Below are 19,265 nucleotides of genomic sequence, written 5' to 3' on the forward strand. Positions count from 1 at the left end.
GTGAATTCACGTGGGAAGACACGATGCAGACAGCAAGGCGCCCGGGCCGACTCGGAGCCTGTGGGTGGGAACCTGAGGGCTTGGGGGCCCAGGCGGGATGTGACCCCCATGCTGGGCCGGGAGGGGCGGCGCCGGGAGGCTGTTATCCCGCCTGCCCCAGCCCCCGCATCGCCACCTGTGCTGCCCTCCTGCCCATCTCCGTCAGGGGTCTGGGGGCTCCTTAGGGCACTGTGCTGCCCTCCTGCCTGGCACGGGGTGGGAAGGTTACGAAGGGAATGGCAAACACATCTGAGGGCCCGTCTTGCCTCGGGTTCTGTTCTTGGACTTGAAGGACAGGCGGCCCACAGGAAGGGGCGTGGACACCACGGTTCCCGCCTTAGGGATGAAGGTGGCGACCCTGTGATGTCCAGCGTCAGTGGAATACGATGAGAGTCTTAGCAGCCTTGTCTGAAGGTCCCGTGTGAAGGGCACGTGGGAGAGCCCTGTGCAGAACAGACGGGGGCGGGGGCTCGGGGCGGGGCCAAGACAGGAGGGAGCGGCAGAGTGGAGGCAGGGCAGCCGCATGCCAGGTGCCCGTTCTCCCGGAGGACGGGGTAGGCCCCGCAGGTCCACGGGGGCTGCGGGCCTGAGGGTGGCGTCCAGTGCCGTCCGCGTCTCTGGACAGAGCAGGGATCTCCGGGCAGACGGGGAGGCCACAGCTGCTGCCCTGCTGCGTGTCACACAGCTCACGTCCGGGTCAGGGGTGAGGCCCGTCAGCTGCCTGGGCGGGGAAGGCAGCCTGCCACCTGGCCTGCGTGGTGCTGGCCTCATTGAGAGCAGGTTTCTCAGCGTGTGTGTCCGGCCGTGAGCTTCGCTCGCTGCCGCAGGGGACTGGCACCTGGACGGTGCGGCAGTCTGGGGGGCGCCCCGAGACTCTGTGGCTCCCGAGTCGCTCTGAGCTCAGCTCTGAAAGAGCACGTGACGAAGGCAGGAGCAGGGAGGCCAGCCACAGACTGCGGGTTCCAGCACACGCCTGCAGGGCCGGGAGTCCTAGGCTGCGGGCTCCCTGAGGGAGGGAGCTCGTTCACGGCCGTGTGGCCGGCCTTCGTCCTGCCAGGCTGCTCTGTCCATCCGTAAGTGCAGACTGGCCTTTCTCCGCCTCCCGCTGGGACCTTCGCCCGCCACTCTTGAGGGGGTGGTTGGCGTTGCAAGGATGCCTTTGGGCCACCAGCCGCAGTTCAGTGTCCTGGCTGCCGGTCCTTGGACCTGGAGGGGGCGCCCAGTTAGAGCTGCTTGGAGACCCACCCACCCCGTGGAAGGACAGCACCCTCTTTCCACCCTCAGTCAGAGCCACTCTGGAAGAGACGTGTCTGCCAGGCAGCTGGAGAGACAAAGCCCAGTTCCGTCACCAGAACCCAGGCCAGGCTGGCACGTGGGCATGGGACTGTGCCGTGCACCCAGCTGTGGGCGTGGGACTGTGCCGCGCACCCAGCTGTGGGCGTGGGACTGTGCCGCGCACCCAGCTGTGGGCGTGGGACTGTGCCGCGCACCCAGCTGTGGGCGTGGGACTGTGCCGCGCACCCAGCTGTGGGCGTGGGACTGTGCCGTGCACCCAGCAGTGGGCGTGGGACTGTGCCGCGCACCCAGCTGTGGGCGTGGGACTGTGCCGTGCACCCAGCAGTGGGCGTGGGACTGTGCCGCGCACCCAGCTGTGGGTGTGGGACTGTGCCATGCACCGAGCTGCTGTCGAAAGCCGTGGCTCCTTGTGAACAGAGGGGAAGGAACCCAGGGCTTTGCTGCCTCACTGTAGCTCACATGTGCTCGGACCCCTCATACTAACACGGCGACTCACACGTGCCTGGACCCATCCCCGGAACACGGCGGCTGCTGAGCTGGATGGCGGCGGGGAAGGGCGCCCTGGCCAGCAGGGTTGGGGAGAACGAGCCCCTGCCCGTGCTCGCACGCGAGTTGCGTCCAGGTGGAGGCACCTGGGGCGTGCGCAGCGCGGGCCGAGGGGCGTCTGCCGTGTGTGACGTGGTCTGGCCGTGACGCTCCGCTCTGCCGTTCTTCACTTAGGTCACGCGTGTGAGGGAGGGAGGAGTTCCGGTGCGTTGCCGCCGTCCAGGTCTCGGGTCATCTCCAACGATGGAGCCAGTCGCTTCCCTGGGGGCAGCCTCCTCGCCAGAGCAGGCCCAAAATGTGAGTTGACTGTGGGGGCCCCGTGCGGGAGGGTCGTGGATTGTGCATAGAGGGTGGGGCTTGTGTGCATGTGTGCGCATGTCTGCGTGTGTGTGCATGAGTGTGTGTGCACACATGTGCGGGGACACACGTGTGTGTGCGTGTTCTGCTCGTGTCCAGCCTGGTGCCCTGCCTGTCGTCCTGTGCACCTGGGAGCCCGTCAGTCCACCGTGCTCCTCATGCGTGGCGCCTCCCTGGCCGGGCTCTCCGTGGAGGTTGTCCCACGGGCCCGTGTGTCTGCTTGGCTCCTGCGGCAGGGGAAGCAGAGGTGAGGAAGGGTCAGGACGGACAGACTGACTTTCAGAGCCAAGTCAGAAACTCCCCGTGTCGTGGGAGGGACTGGGGGCGGAGCTTGAGAAAGGCCTGCTTTGGGGAGAGTGTTTCAGCCCCTTAAGGCTTCACACCCCACAGACCTGCGTATCTGTCATCTCGATCACACGTGGTGCTGTGGCGCCCATGTGTTACAGGCGTCTCGATCACACGTGGTGCTGTGGCGCCCATGTGTTACAGGCGTCCGGATCACACGTGGTGCGGTGGCGCCCGTGTGTTACAGGCGTCCGGATCACACGTGGTGCGGTGGCGCCCGTGTGTTACAGGCGTCCGGATCACACGTGGTGCGGTGGCGCCCGTGTGTTACAGGCGTCCGGATCACACGTGGTGCGGTGGCGCCCGTGTGTTACAGGCGTCCGGATCACACGAGGTGCGGTGGCGCCCGTGTGTTACAGGCGTGGCCCCTGGGGGGCACTTTGGTGCCCATGTGTTCTGGCGTGGTCTCCAGGGGTCACTGTGGTGCCCGTGTGTTACAGGCATCTGGATCACATGTGGTGCTGTGTTGCCCGTGTGTTCTGGCATGGTCTCCAGGGAGGTGCTGTTGTGCCCGATGTTACAGGCGTGGTCCCCAGAGGGCGCTGTGTTGCCCTGTGTTCTGGCGTGGTCTCCAGGGGCCGCTGTGGGGAGGTGGTGGGGCCTGTAGGAGGTGGGTCCGCGGGAGGTGCTCAGGGCCCTGGGGCTGCGCTCAGACTTGTTCCAGCAGAGCCGCGATAAAGCCGCTCTGCCTCCGGGCTCTCCACGTGCCCCTTGGCGGGCGAGCCGTCTGCCGCTGAGCGCTCGGGAAATCTCCCGGTGCAAGTGGGCACCTCCTCGTGCCGGTCGGCACGAGCTGTCGGGCTTGAGGCTCCTGTGACGCTGGCCTTGCTGGTGTCCTGCAGGCCGCCCTGGAGCTGAGGTTGGGAGAGCCTGAGGGGCTTTGGTTTCCATCTGGCAAGGCCTCCAGGATCCCACAAGTTGCCTGACATTCCAGGGAAAACTGTGTTCTGGGAGGAGGGGCCTGTGCACGCAGCAGACACTAGGAGGGGCCTGCGGTTCGTAATCCAGGCAGGCGGAGGTCTGACGTGGCCGAGATGTGGTCACAGGGAGTCTGGATTCTCTGCGTGGGGCCGGTGCTTCTGTAGCCCCCGCTGGCCGCTGTGGTCCCTGTGAGCAGCGGAGAGGCCGAGATGTCCGCTCTCTGGGAACAGGGGCTGAGGCCGCCGGGAAACCCCAGAGTGGGGCCAGCAGGGCAGGGGCCCACCTGCCGCCCAGGAAGCTGGCACCCAGAGGGACGTGTTGAGAGGACGGAGCGCCCCTGGAGCAGGTGCTCCAGGCCCGCTTTTCCCGAGCGGAGGAAGGGGTGTTTGGGGGAAGCTGTGTCTCAGCCCAGGCCCAGGGCTGGGGTCTGCAGTGAGGATGATGCACAGCCTCTCAGCTGGTGTGACCGTGTCCCGGGGCAGGGCCCCGTCCCCCACCTGTGACTGTGTCCCGGGGCAGGGCACCCTTGTCTCCCACCTGTGACTGTGTCCTGGGTTAGGGCCCCGTCCCCCACCTGTGACTGTGTCCCGGGTTAGGGCGCCCCCGTCCCCCACCGGTGACTGTGTCCCAGGGCAGGGCGCCCCTGTCTCCCACCGGTGACTGTGTCCCGGGGCAGGGCACCCCGTCCCCCACCTGTGACTGTGTCTTGGGTTAGGACACCCCACCCCCCACCTGTGACTGTGTCCCGTGTTAGGGCCCCGTCCCCCACCTGTGACCGTGTCCCGGGTTAGGGGCCCTGTTCCCCACCTGTGACTGTGTCCCAGGTTAGGGCACCCCTGTCCCCCACCTGTGACCGTGTCCCGGGTTGGGGCCCCTGTTCCCCACCTGTGACCGTGTCCCGTGTTAGGGCCCCTGTTCCCCACCTGTGACCGTGTCCCGTGTTAGGGCCCCTGTTTCCCACCTGTGACCGTGTCCCGTGTTAGGGCCCCTGTTTCCCACCTGTGACCATGTCCCGGGTTAGGGTCCCTGTCCCCCACTTGTGACCGTGTCCCGGGTTAGGGCCCCTGTTTCCCACCTGTGACTGTGTCCCGGGTTAGGGCCCCCGTCCCCCCTGTGGTGGTCTGGGTGGCTGTGCAGGAAGCTCTGCTCTGATGTGACTGTCACCAAGCACAGCTCCACTGACGCTTTAATCCCAGCCGTGGTGGAGAGGAAGGGGACGCAGTGGTGTGCACCGGTGAGGACTGGCTGGCCTTCATTCCTGGGCGTCCCTGCTGGCACCTGGCCCACTGGGCCCGCGTTTCTCTTCTACGTGGCGTTAGTGCCAGGGTTGGGGTTGAGCACCGCCGAGGAGACAGGCTGCCCACGGGAGCGGGGTGCAGAGTTGAGAGCATGAGCCTGGGAGCTGGGCCTCAGCTTGTCCACCCCTGCCCAGAGCCCCCGGTCCTGATCTGAGCGTGGGCCCTGGCACGCAGGGGTTCCCACTGGAGGGGCTGCACGGGGCAGGCACCTGGGAGGGGCCTGGCTGGCCGCGCGTGGCCCCGACGCCCAGTAGAAAACCACTGAAGGGCTCCAGATAGCTCGGGTCTTCCCTTCCAGACGGGGGGAAGAGGGCTGCTGCAGGCCCGGTCGCAGTATCTCCAGCTCTGCCTCCGGGCTCGGTGGCTCTAGGGGCCACCACCTGTCTGCTGACGCCCGCTGCCCGCCCTTCCAGCTGTGAAGAACGTGGTCCAGGCGCGGAAGCTGGCCGACGTGGACAGCGAGCTGGCTGCTGTGCTGCTGACGCACGCGCGGGCCGGCCAGGGGCCCCGGAGCAGCGGGCACGAGACGGAGGCCGCGCGCCGGCGCAAGCTGGACAGGATGCGGTCGGTGCGCCTGCGGGAGGGCGGCGGGGAGCTCAGCGGCCTCCGGCCCAGCGTGCTGGTGAGTGGGAGTGCCAGGGCTGCCCTGCGCCCCCTTGCAGGGTAACACATGGCGGGACGTCAGCTTCCAGGGCGTTTGCAAGTCACGATGACTGGGGGTGCTCCCGTGGATTCTGGGGCCTCACCCCTGTATGGGTCTGGGGGAGCCCCTGGTCTGTCTCGGGCTGCAGCCTGGCCCCTTCTGGCATGGGGCAGCCGCTCTAGGCCTTGGAGCGTGCCGAGCAGCCCCCAGGGCCTCGCTCTGGGACAGAGGCACAGGAGCACACCTGTCTCTGAGCTGTAGAACACCTGCCAGCCACCGCCTCCAGGGGCGTCTGGGAGGGAGGGGCCTGGCCTCAGGACGGCCGGCTGTGGGGACGCTGAGCTGGCGCCATGGCAGGCAGGGCCCTGGGTCCCTTCCCGTGGACTCAGCTTGCAGGGTCCGGCCGGTGAGCAGCGTCAGCCTTGACTCCTACCTGAAGCCAGTGCTGTCCAGGGCCGGGCATGCTGTGGAGCAGGGCAGGCCCCACTGCTGCCAGGGCCACAGGGAGGGCAGCAGCTGGCGAGGGAGCCCACGCCCTGGAGCGCAGCACAGTCCAGCGGGGCGCGGCAGAGGTGACGTTCCAGAGAGGGGCTTTCCAGGCTGAGGCCCCTGAGGCTGACGAGGCCGGGCTGGGGCCACGCTGTGTCTCGCAGGCTCGGCAGGGCCTCCATGCGCAGCACCTGCGGGACCTGCAGGTCATCGACGCCTACCGCGAGCGCACCAAGGCACAGCGCATTGCCAGCGTGCTGAGCCTGGCCATCACCACGCAGCACACGCTCTGCGCCGCCCTGGGCTCGGCCGAGTTCTTCGAGTTTGCGCTCAAGAACCCCCACAACGCGGCGCACACGGTGACCATCGAGATCGACAACCCCGAGCTCAGGTGGGAGGCCGCTGGGGGCCGGCCCTGGTTCCTCTCCCGCTGCCTGGTGTCGGGTGGGGGTGCCGCCGTGGGACCCTCGCTGGGCGGCGCGCGCCGAAGCCTGTGCTCTGCGTCCCCCAGCCTCATCCTGGACAGTCGGGAGTGGAGGTTCTTCAAGGACTCGGTGGGCCTGCACACGCCGCTGGAGGAGGACATGTTCCGCCTGCGCGGCAGCCTGGCCCCCCAGCTCTACCTGCGCCCCCACGAGACTGCCCACGTGCCCTTCAAGTACCAGAGCTTCTGCGCGGGACCCCCGGCCGCGGTGCAGGTGCTGGCGGGCGGCAGGCGGGGCCCCGCGAGCGCTTCCTGTGTCCCCGCACGCCCCTTGCCGGTGGCAGCTGGTTAGCCCTGGGCCTCCTGCGCCTCTGTGCTGACTCGCGGGCCCTGCGTGGCTGCCCGTCCTTTGTCCTGCCGGTGGGCATCGGGGAGGCCGGCCTCCTCCTCCAGCCACTCCTGGCTGGGTCGGCATGGCTCTCTGAAGCCGTGGTGGCGCTGAGGGACCCAGATGTTCGCAGCGTTTGCCGCGCCAGGCGCAGGCCCCCTCCCCCGTTTGCTCCTCTGCATGACACGCAGACCCAGGGTGGGTGGTGCGAGTGTGCACGGGGAGGGGAGGGTGGGATCTCGGGGGTGACCCTGAGATGGGCCCAGGTTTCCCCCCTGGCTGGTGGACAGGCCAGGAGGACCTGGGGAGACCTCAGGCAGAGCTGTGTCAGGCCAGGTGAGCTGTGACAGTGGGGGTGAGGCTGGTCCGTCCCAGCTGCGGCCCGGGGAGGGGGCGGGGTGAAGCGGGTCCTGTGTCCAGACCTGGCCACCGTCCACTCCACCCCGACCCCCGCTGATCTTGCTCACAGGCCTCCACTGAGCTGAGCTCCTGGCAGGGTGTGGACGCGGGATGCCCTCAGAAGTCCAGCACCATGCCCACTAAGCACGCCAAGGTAAAGGGGCAGGAGGCGGCCACCGCCCCCCACGGCCCATGAGACCCCCCCAGTCTCCCACGCCCCACAGCATGAGCCAGGCTCTCGCGTGGACAGAGTGCAGTGGATCAGTTTGCTGAGGCAGGGGCCGGGGCCCGGTCTGGGCGGTGAGTGGTGGGGGGGCGGTTTTCATTCCTCACAGGCACTGACCGGTCCCTGGGCAGGGGAGGCGTCGAAGCAGCGCCCCAGCGGCGGCCGTTCTGCAGCCCTGTGCTCGGGCTGTGGGCCTGCCACCCAGAGTGACGCTGTCACAGCACAGGGCCACGGCACAGGCCTCCTCGTAGCATCCCCTCGACTGTGTGTGTGTGTGTGGCCACACGTGTATGCATCTATATGTATGTGTGAGTTTGTGTGTAGCTGTGAGTAAGGGTGTGTGTATGTATGTGAGCATGCGTGTGTATCTGTGTGTGTGTCAGTGTGTGACTCTGGGTGTCAGTGTGTCCATGACTCTGCGTGTATGTCTGTCAGTGTGTCCGTGGCTCTGTGTGTATGTATGTGAGTACATCTGTGTGTATGTGTGAGTGTCAGCCTCTGTGGCTCTGTGTGTCTGTGTGCACCTGCGTGTATGTCTGTCAGTGCGTCCATGGCTCTGTGTGTATGTATGTGAGTACATTTGTGTGAGTACATTGTGTGTGTGTGTCAGCCTCTGTGGCTCTGTGTGTGTGTGTGTCCATGGCTCTGCATGTGTATCTTTGTATGTGTGTCAGTGTGTCTTTGGCTCTTTGTGTGTGTGCATGTATGTATGTCAGCGTGTCTGTGGCTCTGTATGTGTGTGTGTGTGTGTCTATGGCTCTGTGTGTGTGTGTGTGCGTCTTTGGCTCTGTGTGTGTGTGTGTGTGAGGGTCAGCCTCTGTGGCTCTGTGTATATGTGTTTCTATAGCTCTGTGTGTGGGTCTGCATGTATCTGTGTGTGTGTGTGTGTGCGTCTTTGGCTCTGTGTGTGTGTGTGTGTGTCTTTGGCTCTGTGTGTGTGTGTGTGTGAGTGTGAGAACCAGGCGGGCTCCTCCCTGAAATGAGCTGTGCTTGTCGGGCGCCCACCCATTAGCAGCCTGCTGCTAGGACATTTTTTGGAGGAGCTGAGCCACCATCGTTTCATGAACTTTCAAAGCTTTTGTGGACAAATGGCCTTTTGTAGCAGTTTTAAAGAAAAAACAAAAGCTTTGTCCCCACCCCACCGAGCAGAGGTCAGGGCAGCCCCAGTCCCAGGGTGGGCTTCCGCCTGTCGTCCCACTGTGGCTGCAGCCTGGGCCTGCTGGCCCCTCACCAGGGGAGCCCCTGCGTGGGGGCCGTTCCTGCTCGTCACCCGGCCGTACGGGGTTGGGGGCCCTGTCCTCGTCACCAGGGCAGTTGGGGGCACAGGGCTCAGGGCCACGGGCAGATGCACAGGAAAGACAAGGCTGGTGTTGAAGTGCTGTGGGCACGCTTGGAGACCGACCTGACAGGGGGCCCGGGCCGGGGCCGCAGAGGGAGAGTGCGGAAACTTCTCTGGGTTTGGCGGTGCCCGTGCGAGTGGACAGCGCGCGGGAGGACTGGCCGCCGTGTTTTCGGGAGGCACCTGCTGGTCAGCTGAGAGGAGTTCGGATGAGACTCCAGGGGTTTTCACGTTGTGGTAATGTTGATGGTGAAATGCGATCCCTTCACGTGGACTTGGAGTTTTCCTAAAAATCCCGAGATTTCATTAGTTTTCAGCGTCCCTCACAGATAAGGACTTCCCCGACTGGTCACGTGCCGTCGCCACTACCCCGCGTTCACCCGAGTCCTTGGCGTGGCATCTGGTGTCCGGGCTGCGCCTGCTGGCCCTTTTCCTGCTTCCTGGCGTGGGTCAGGAGGTGCTGGGCGTGGGCTGAGCACCGCCCCGCAGAGGCCACAGTGCCCGGTCGTCATGGTGGGCTCGGTGCTGTCGCCTGCTCCTCCAGCGGCTCAGCCCACGCCTGTTACACTCCCTGTGGGGCCCAGGGGCCGGCGCAGCTTGGGCACAGCCATGATGAGGTCTCCGTCCGCCTCAACTCGCCTGCCTGGGGAGCCGGGTACGCGCTGGGGCTCTCCGCTTTGTGCATGAAGCTTCAGGACGACGAGCTGTGCCCTGGCTCCTGAGAGCACGGGGGTCCCTCGTCTCCTGCTCTGTGGCCAGGCCAGCCTTCGCGAGTGAACTCCTGTGACTGAAAACAGGACGTTGCTCTGAAGTCACTTCAAGCTCGGAGACCCGCTGCCCCAGGTTTCCCGCCGTTCTCCCCCGTCCGACTTGTCCTCTGGATTTGTGCGTTGCTTTTCGGAGCAGTGTGAGGGCAGGTTAGCAACACTCGGCCCCGCTGCTCCGTGATGCTCAGAGCCGGCCCGTCCTGTGCAGCAGGCGCCTGGGTCAGGAATGGCCCGTGATGGCATCGCCACGGCCGTCCTCGCGCTCGCCGGTGGCTCGTGGGTCCCCGTGTGCCCTGGCAGCCCTCCTGTCCCCGTGGTGGCTTGGGGCGTGCGGGCTGGTCACCTTGCAGAGTGCCCCTGCTGGCCTTGGCTGACCTTTTCAGTGTGTTAGGGGACGCGGCTGGTCGTCCTGTGAGTGGTGTCGCAGCTTTCTCGTGCGGTCTCGCGTTGTCCCCAGCTGACCAGTGCCAGCCCCCCATGCTGGCTCCTGTGTCCTGTTCCGTTGTCCTTATTCTTAGATTTCTTCCTTTCTGTGCTCCAGGCTCTGCTTGTTTTCTTGTAGCCAACAGCAGAGGGTCCTGCTGTGAAGGAGGGCAGTTAGAAGCCGGGGTGTGGGGCGTAGTACAGGGATGAAGTCAGAGAAGAAACCAGCGAGTGTCCCGTGAATGCCGAGTAACAAACGCACCAGTTCCAGAAAAAGGGCAAGGAAGACGCATGACGCCCACACCTCAGTCTAGGTCGTGAAGGTGGTGAGACGGACGGAATGTCACATGGAATTCAAGAGGTTGATCATAAGATTAAACAGAAGTATCAGAAGCAAACGCACGAACTACTGAAATCCGTACCTGACATGAAAGAAAATTTCTCCCACGAAATTGAGATCTTAAAGAGAAATCAAAATGAAATGAAGAATTCAACAGAACAGACATGCGGTGGAGAGCCTCAACCACAGAATCGGTGAGACAGAAGAAAGAATGTCAGACTTGGAAGACAAAGCACAGGGAGTTACACAGTCAGACCAAACACAGGAGAGGAAATTAGAGAACTAAAACTCACTGTTGGGGATCTACAGGAAACCATCAAGTGACCCACACACACACGGGTTCTAGGAGTTCCTGAAGGCGTGGAAAGAGAAAGGACTAGAAGGATTTTGTAGTAAAATGATAACAGAAAGTTCCCTAATTTTAAGAGAGAAAGGGACGTCCAAGCGCAGGAAGCACACAGAACTCCTAACAGACACGACCACGGCACATGGTAGTCAGACTCTCCACAGTGAGACATACAGAGAAGATTCTAGAATGTGCACGAGAGCAACGTCAGATCACGTTCAGAGGATCCAATTAGACTCACAGAGACTCCCCCAGAACCCTGCAGGCCAGGAGAGAATGGCGAGATACAGCCCACGTCCCAAGAGAAAAAGGCTGTCACCCAGATGTTATGCCTGCAAAGCTCTCATTTATGAAGAGGTGGAATACAGACCTTCCACGACAAACAGAAACTGAAAGACTTGTCACCACCCGACCAGCCCTGCAGAAGATGCTTAAGGATGAGCTGCACACAGAAACACAGACACGGCCGTCGCTGTGGAAGAAGGGGAAGGAAGGAGAGCTCCCAGTAAAAGAACAAAGGAAATCCAGAGTAAACAATCGGAACCTTCATGGAAAAATGGCAGGGCAACGTCGCTACTTCTCAAGCCACCTTGAGTGTCGATGGCCTCAGCGCCCAGGTGCAGGACACAGACTGGCTGAGTGGATGAAAAACAAAACCATCTGTGTGCTGCCTACAAGAAACATCTCACCAGCAAGGACGCACGCAGGCTGAACGTGAGAGATGGAACAAGGGATTCCCTGCCAGCAGAAACCAAAACAGAGCTGGGGTAGCCATCCTGACGCCAGACGAAAGAGACTTTAACACAGAAACCGTGAAGAGAGACAGAGGGGCACCACGCAGTGCTTCAGGACCCACTCAGCAGGAAGATGAGACTACAGTAAGCGTGTGTGCACCGAGTCACGGGGCGCCTGGCCATGCAATGTTCATGGATCTAGAGGGACGCAGGCTGCGCACAACGGTACTGGGGACTTCAGCACCCACCTTAACGCTCATCCTCTGCGTGAAATTACTCTGCCTCTCGGTGCTGCTTTGGCAAGAATTTTTCAGTTTTCTCTGTTTCATTTTGAAGCATTTACATTGTGACGACTTCAAGTTCACGAATCCTTTTTCTCGCTGTTTTATTTTCATCCTACCCAGCACAGTTTTCATCTCAGACATAATTTATACCAGCAGAAGTCATGTGAGCATTCTTTCTGTGTCTTCTGTGTGTCTGCATGTGCACAGCGTGTGGTATGTAGATGTGTGCACATGCATAGCAGGTGTGCCATGTACGTGTGCAAGTGCACATGTGTGCTATGTATGTGTGCATTGAACAGCATTGTGGCACGCGCATGTGTGTTGCACATGTGTTGTATGTATATGCGGGTGTATTGCACAGTGTATGGTGTGTGCATGTGTGGCACAGCGTGTGTGGCATGTACATGTGTTGCACAGTGTGTGGTGTGTACACACGTGTGGTATGCACACATGTGTGTGTTGCACATTGTGTGGTGTGTACATGTGTATGTGTACACCATGTGAGGTGTGTTCATGTGTGTGTGTGCATGTGCACAGACTCCTTCTTCTAGCTGTAGAGACAACACCGTGGGTTAACCCCAGGCCCAGTCGGGCATCCGGGTTGTTCCTGCTGTCTTGCTTCCTGTTTGTCATTCGCAGCTCCCGTCCCATGATTTCCTTGTCTGCCGAATCCCCCCGGGTGTGGTCTGCTGGCCACACGGTGGGTCTGCGTGTCTCAGCGTCCGTGTGCTGGCGTGATCAGGGCGCCGCAGCTCCGGCCGTGTGTGGCTGTCCTCGGTCCTGGTCGTCTCCGTTGTGACATCACGCACTGGGGGTGCCTTTTTCTGATTACTGCCAATACATAGAGATTCTTTTTAAGCTTCACTTTGTTTCTAAAATGAAAATATTTCCACAAATCTAAAGTCAACCTGTAACACAAGAAATGCAGGGTCTTCAAAAGTTTCATGGAAGCCGGCGCCACGGCTCACTAGGCTAATCCTCCACCTTGCGGCGCCGGCACACCGGGTTCTAGTCCCGGTCGGGGCGCTGGATTCTGTCCCGGTTGCCCCTCTTCCAGGCCAGCTCTCTGCTGTGGCCAGGGAGTGCAGTGGAGGATGGCCCAGGTGCTTGGGCCCTGCACCCCATGGGAGACCAGGAGAAGCACCTGGCTCCTGCCATCGGATCAGTGCAGTGTGCCAGCCGCAGCACGCCAGCCGTGGCAGCCATTGGAGGGTGAACCAACAGCAAAGGAAGACCTTTCTCTCTGTCTCTCTCTCTCTCACTGTCCACTCTGCCTGTCAAAAAAAAAAAAGTTTCATGGAAAACACTGATTATGAAAAAACGGTGCATGGATTTCAAAAGCTTTTTCACCAAAATAAACTTTAATTCCATTTTCTGTGGACTTTATCAAGTCCTTGTAGGTTCGGAAAGATTATGCCTCTGTCTCTCTTCCTCTGTGTGGTTCATGTGAGTGTGCGTGTGTGCACACGTGTGTGTCCATGGTTTGTGTGTGCGTACATGGTGTATGTGCATAGATGTGTATGTATATGGTGTGTATATCCATGATTGTGTACTGTGTGTGTGTATACAAGGTGTATGTGTACATGGTCTATGTGTGCATGGTGTGTCTGTACATGGTGTGTACATATACATGGTGTGTGTACACGGTGCATGTGTGCCTGGTGTGTGCGTGTGTACCCAGTGTGTGTGTGTGTGTGTGTGTGTGTGTGTGTACATGGTGCATGTGTGCCTGGTGTGTGCGTGTGTACCCAGTGTGTGTGTGTACATGGTGCACATGTGCCTGGTGTGTGCGTGTGTACCCAGTGTGTGTGTACATGGTGCATGTGTGCCTGGTGTGTGCGTGTGTACCCAGTGTGTGTGTTTGTGTGTACACGGTGCATGTGTGCCTGGTGTGTGCGTGTGTTCCCAGTGTGTGTGTGTACATGGTGCATGTGTGCCTGATGTGTGTGTGTGAACTGTGTGTGTGTGTTGAGATGAGGGTACCTGTGACTCCAGTTGTCCGGGTGAACACATCCGGGCAGCCAGGTTGGGCAGCTCTGTGCAGCCCCAGGAGAGGGGGTCTCCGGCCCCTTTATCTGGGCACGTGGAGCCCTGCTGCCCTCTCTCTGCCCTCAGGACGCCCGGGGGTGAATGTCAGGCTCCTTCTGTGGGCGCGCGTCTGGGGATGTGGGAAGGTGGAGTCACGCCGGGTCATTTGTGCGCTGGGACTGCCAGCCTTTCTCTGGCGTGTGCAGAGCGTGCGCCCCAGGGTGGCCGTGTAGCCACGCGCCCTCCCGTGCTGCGCTGTCCTGGGCCGGGTGGGCGGTGCCCTGGGGTGGTTCTGGCTGCTGCAGGCCTGTCCCTGTGTCTGGCACTGCTGGTCCTTCCGCCTCATGGGGGAGGGGCTGAGGGGATCCCTGTGCCCTCTGAGAGGCGGAGGCTGCCTGTGGGCGTGGCCTGACGCCGGCCCGCTGCCTTCCTGCAGGTCGTGTTCCGAGCGGCTGGCGGCAAGCCCCTCGCCGTGCTCTGCCTGACGGTGGAGCCCCAGCCGCACGTGGTGGACCAGGTCTTCCGCTTCTACCACCCGGAGCTCACCTTCCTGAAGAAGGCCATCCGCCTGCCTCCCTGGCCCAGGCTCCCAGGCAGGTCCCCGCCCCCCGCCCCAGGGCAGAGGCGTCTCCCACGGTGGCAGTGGCTTCACTGCTTCGTCTGCCTGCGGCCTGGGGTCACTCCTGCCGCCTGCCGTCGTGGGTTGAGTTGGCAGCTGTGCCGGTGCGTTCTCACTGCCACCATGAAACACCGGGCAGCCTAACTTCACACAGAGGGAGGGCCGCTTGGCTCACAGCTGCGGAGAGTCGAGGTCACGGCCGGCATCCGTGTGGCTCTGGTGAGGTCCTCGTGGCCGTTGGCAGGGAGAGACCTGTCACCAGACAGAGGCCAGATGGGCGGGGTGCCCTCGCCCCTAGTGGGCTGCCCCTGGGGACCTGAGCAGCTCCAGCGACCCCTCCTACCTCCTGGGGATCCAGGTCCTCCCTGGGATCCTGCCACCCCGGGGACCAGGCCCAGCACATGGCCCCGGGGGAGGCGCCGCATCCAGACTCCCTGGAGGTGACAGGGGCACCTTTGGTGGCTGGCTACTGCCTTCCGCAGCTCTCGGCTCCCTCTGCCTTCGCCGCACGTAGCGGTCGTGCCTGGAAAAGCCTGGCTTCCTTCCCGCTGGGGCCTTGGGAGCAGGCGCAGCGCCCGTGCTCCCCGGGACCCTGTGGATGACTCCCTGAGGCGGTGGCTAAGAAGCGGAGGTGGGCGTGGCCGTGCCGGCAGCTGCTGCTCTGGGCTGAGCTGGCATCTTTGTTGTCTCCACTGCAGGTGCCCCCGTGGGAATGCCAGCCGAGGAGCCGCCGGTCCACGTCCGGTGCAGTGACCCGAACGTCGTCTGCGAGGCTCAGAACGTGGTGCGTGGGTCGGGGCCCGCCTCGCCAGGGCCCCTGGCCGCCTCCTTTCCGGTTCTGGGCCAAGGGGAGCCTCAGGGGTGTGTTTCACACCAGGTCAGCTGTGTCATCATCAGAATTTAAATTTAAAAAGGGCGTGAAGCACAGTGAATGCTAATTAAGTGCTTATTAATTGCCATTGTGTGAAGGATAACGCAAGCATTGTGTCATGGCTGATGAGGAAACCTGATACAATCTGTAGAGTGTAATTGCTGGAATCCACACAAGATCAACGCTAATGATGTCGTGCGCTCCGAGAGCGGACAGCGTCAGCCGGGGCGGGGCCGGGCCGGGCTCGAGCCGGGGCGGTGGGCGGCGCTGGCACTGATACGCCCCGGTCTGCTTGCCAGGGCCCCGGGGAGCCGCGGGACGTGTTTCTGAAGGTGGCCAGTGGGCCGAGCCCGGAGGTCAAAGACTTCTTTGTGGTCATTTACGCGTGAGTCGGCAACCTGTGGCCTGGGCGCAGGGGGAGGCGGTGCCCGGCCACGAGGGGCTGCCCCTCGTCCACCTCGGAGCGGGAGTGGGCCTTGGCCTCGGGAGCTGCGGGTCTGCCGCTTGGCGCTGAGTCCCGGGGCCAGCGGGGGAGGCACAGACGGCCCGGCAGACGGGGACGTGCGTGTGTGCGCCCAGAGACAGTGGCGGGGCTGGCCAGCACTGTTCTCTTGCTGAGCCTCGGGGGGAGATGGAGAGTGGCCGTCCTCACCCTCAGCCCTGAAGAGGCCACGTGTTGTCCTGGGCTTCCTGGCCCAGGTAGGTGGCCTGGCCCCTTCCTTCCTCCCAGCCTCCGGGAGCCTCACCTGCAGTCCGGGTGCCGAGCCGCGTGGGCTCCTGTGGGTGGCCTCCAGCCTCCTTCTCCCGCACGCCGTGGGGGCTGCAGCCTGTCCAGGGGACAGTCTGGCCAAAGCGTCCACTGTCCCTCCTCCATGTGTTGTCCCGACCTCCCCGCGTCCCCCACCAGGCAGGTCCTGGGTGCAGAGAAGTGGTGCACGGGCCACGGCCCCACCCCGAGTGCCGGGTGGGCGGTCAGTGGGCTCCGGTCCTTGTGCCCTCGGCTGCCTCTGGGCGGCGCTGCCGTCAGGGCGCCCACACGCTCCTGTCCCGCTGCAGGGACCGCTGGCTGGCCACGCCCCTGCATACCTGGCAGGTCCACCTCCACTCCCTGCAGCGCGTGGACGTCTCCTGTGTCACAGGCCAGCTGACCCGCCTGTCCCTCGTCCTCCGGGGGACACAGACGGTTAGGAAAGTGAGAGCCTTCACGTCGCACCCCCAGGAGCTGAAGGTGCGGCCTCTCGGGGGTCCGTCTGCTGCTGCAGCAGAGGGCGGCTGGAGAGGGTCGGGCGGGCGGCTCTCCGTCACAGTGCTGGGCCGAGCGGCCCGTGGCGGAGGCTGGCGGTTAGCGTGGTCGTGAACGTTAACGACGGAATTCGCGCAGCACAGCCACGCGTGTGGGTGCCGAGGGCAGGGCAGACCTGCGCCGGCTGGCCTGTGCCGGGTTTGATCTTCAGTTTTGTCTCACTGAGAGGCAGAGAGTGCGTGTGCTCCCGTCGGGTCCACTCCCCAGATGCTGCGAAGAAGGCGGGGCTCTCCCAGGGCTCCCACACGGGCACCACGAAGGCGACGGCTTGAGCCGTGACGCTGCCTCCCAGGGTGCATGCTGCGCGGTGCGGTGCGGGCGTCTTACCCTCTCGGCCAAGCCCGCCCTGGCGGGGCGTGTTTGGCAGTGGGGGCTGGGCCTGGGACAGGGGACGGGTGGGTGTCTGATGACAAGGGGCCTGCGCCCCCGCTCGGGCTGCCCCGAGCTTGGGGAACCTGGCAGCCTCTGGGCCCTGACTCGCCTCTCTTGCCCTGGAAGACGGAGCCCAGAGGGGTGTTTGTGCTGCCGCCGCACGCGGTACAGGACTTGCACGTGGGGGTGAGGCCCCGGAGGGCCGGCAGCCGCTTCGTCCACCTCCACCTGGTCGACGTGGACTGCCACCAGCTCGTGGCCTCGTGGCTCGTGTGCCTCTCCTGCCGCCAGCCGCTCATTTCCAAGGTGTGTCCCTGGGCTGCGTGCAGGCCGGGCGACGGTGGCCCGGGCCTCGTGGTTCTCAACGCTGGCTTGTCGCCGGGTCCCGTGCCTCGGCTGCGTGGGTCGGGTGGGTCGGGTGGGCCGGGTTCTGTGCTGGGCGGGGTGGGGGTGTCGCTCTGGCGAGCTCGGCCGTCTTCCCTGCGTCTGGGGCCCCGCACAGTGTGGGACAGGCTGAGCAGATACTTGGCAAAGAGCCCTTGGCTTCGACACGGGTGTGTCTCCCCCTGCAGGCCTTTGAGATCACGATGGCTGCGGGGGAGGGGCAGGGCGCCAACAAGCGCATCACCTACACCAACCCCTACCCCTCGCGGAGGACCTACCACCTGCACAGCGACCACCCGCAGCTGCTGCAGTTCAAGGAGGACTCCTTCCAGGTGCGGGGGCGGGGCGGGGTGGGGTGCCCCTCCAGCCTCCCCCCAGCACCGTCCCGGGGTCCTGGGGCAGACGGGCCTCTCCACCTGCCAGGGACTGGGCCAGGCTTCTCTCGAGGGTGGGAGGGGGCGCACAGGAGAGTTCCGGTCGGAGCCGGAGTTGCCTGTCGGGGCAGCGCGCCCGGCTGGAGTCTCGGGCAGGCCTTGGACGCCCTGGGGCTGACCCTGACCCCCACAGATGTGGCGAGACGGGAGGGCGGGGCCGGCTCAGGCGGCACCGGGATCCTGCCGCTTCCCAGGTTGGAGCGGGCGAGACCTACACGATCGGCCTGCGGTTCGCGCCTCGGCAGAGTGCGGGGCAGGAGCAGATCCTGATCTACGTCAACGACCACGAGGACAAGAACGAGGAGGCCTTCTGCGTGAAGGTCACCTACCAGTGAGGGCGTGGCCGGGGCGTGGCCGCCTGCTGCCCCCCGCCTGTGGCCCCGGGGACTCAGCCGGGCAAGGCCAGGCCCCGGCGCCCCGTGGACGCCTGCGTGGTTGTCGCTGACTCCGTCTAACTCTGATTTGCTTTCAGCAAAGTGCATTTATGAATCATCCTAAATGAGAAAATAATGTTTTTCACACTAGATTTTGTACACACACAATAAATATATTGTTTGCTACCCCCTGTCTTAGGCTGGTGCTACTTCCTACCTGTGTTTCAGGTTCCTGAGTGAAACACAGAACACGAGGTTTCTCGCAGTCGTCTGCGCTTCTGCCCGTGCGGCGTGGGCGGCTGGGCCGGGGGCACCTGCGGGGTGCAGAGTGGGCCTGGGCGTGGCAGGGTGGAGCCGGGGCTCTGAGGGTGAGGCTCGGAGGAGCACAGCCGGGGTGGGGGTGTGGGAGGCGCGGTGGGGGCTTGTGGGGAGTGCCGACCCCTCTGGTGCCCACCGGGAACCAGCGTCCCCTCTCAGAGGAGCCGGGCAGGGCTGTCGGTCTCGCCGCCACCACACAGTGCTCCGGCCACACTGGGGTCTGCGATGTCCCGAGACAAACTTCACGCCGGATCTTGAAGGTCGGAGCCGCGGCTTTCTCTTGCCTCCCCCACGGGAGAGGGAAGAAGCTGGAGCCAGGGGCTTGGCGGTGTCGGGAGCCAGGGCCGTGGCGATCGGCTGAGCCGCGCTGCCTCCGCCCACCTGCAGCCCGGCTCCGAGTCCCGTAACGACTCAAGGTGGCCGACGGGTTTCTTCCCTGAAGGAGTTGGGTTGTCTGAGTCCTGCTGAGGGGGCACGTGTGAGACGCGCCATCCGTGAGAGGCGTGTGGGCGGGCCCAGCAGCCAGGTGCCCTGTCCAGCAAGCCCCGCCCAGTGCCCCGCCCACGCCCACAGGGTGCCCCCGCCGAAGCCATGTGGCTAAGGAGACGCCGTTCTAGAAGATCTCGTTATGGATTTTCCTTTTGACGTTTCTAACGCCTAGATCGCTCCCCTTTGAGTGCGTTCCTTCCGAGGAGCTACCTGGGACAGCCAGTTCATTCATTCCTTCATTCATTCAGAGTTCGCTCACTCATCGGCGTCTGGGCTGTGTGCCTGCCCGGGGCCTTGGGAGCGTCGGGAAGGCAGAGCCTGGGCCGCTTCGCTCAGCTGGGCCTGGAGCAGGCAGGGGGAGGGGCAGCTTCCCGTGTGAAGGTGGAGGGTGAGTGGGGGAGACAGGACGGATGCGGGGAGCGGCGCCGCGTGCCCGGGTCCAGGAGGCCAGCAGCTGCAGCCCGGCCTG

At 63.6% G+C, this 19,265-nt stretch overlaps 1 protein-coding gene across 7 annotated transcripts in view; it reads left to right on the plus strand.

Annotated features, from left to right (window-relative positions):
* NPHP4 (nephrocystin 4) overlaps nt 1-18,180 on the plus strand; it is a 115,150-nt gene extending 96,970 nt beyond the window's left edge. For 6 of the 7 annotated variants that reach the window (XM_070079390.1, XM_070079388.1, XM_070079389.1 and 3 more), the window contains 12 exons: nt 2,056-2,178; nt 5,216-5,424; nt 6,099-6,325; nt 6,446-6,632; nt 7,216-7,299; nt 14,069-14,225; nt 14,950-15,035; nt 15,422-15,507; nt 16,179-16,350; nt 16,924-17,103; nt 17,370-17,513; nt 17,810-18,180. In XM_070079390.1, the coding sequence (XP_069935491.1) occupies nt 2,056-2,178; nt 5,216-5,424; nt 6,099-6,325; nt 6,446-6,632; nt 7,216-7,299; nt 14,069-14,225; nt 14,950-15,035; nt 15,422-15,507; nt 16,179-16,350; nt 16,924-17,103; nt 17,370-17,513; nt 17,810-17,950 (1,796 nt within the window). In that variant the 3' untranslated portion in view covers nt 17,951-18,180. The other variant, XM_070079392.1, reaches the window with a different exon arrangement.
* Nucleotides 18,181-19,265: the final 1,085 nt, after the last annotated feature.

Source organism: Oryctolagus cuniculus, chromosome 7 (assembly GCF_964237555.1).
Source record: "Oryctolagus cuniculus chromosome 7, mOryCun1.1, whole genome shotgun sequence".
NCBI classification, from domain to species: Eukaryota; Metazoa; Chordata; class Mammalia; order Lagomorpha; family Leporidae; genus Oryctolagus; species Oryctolagus cuniculus.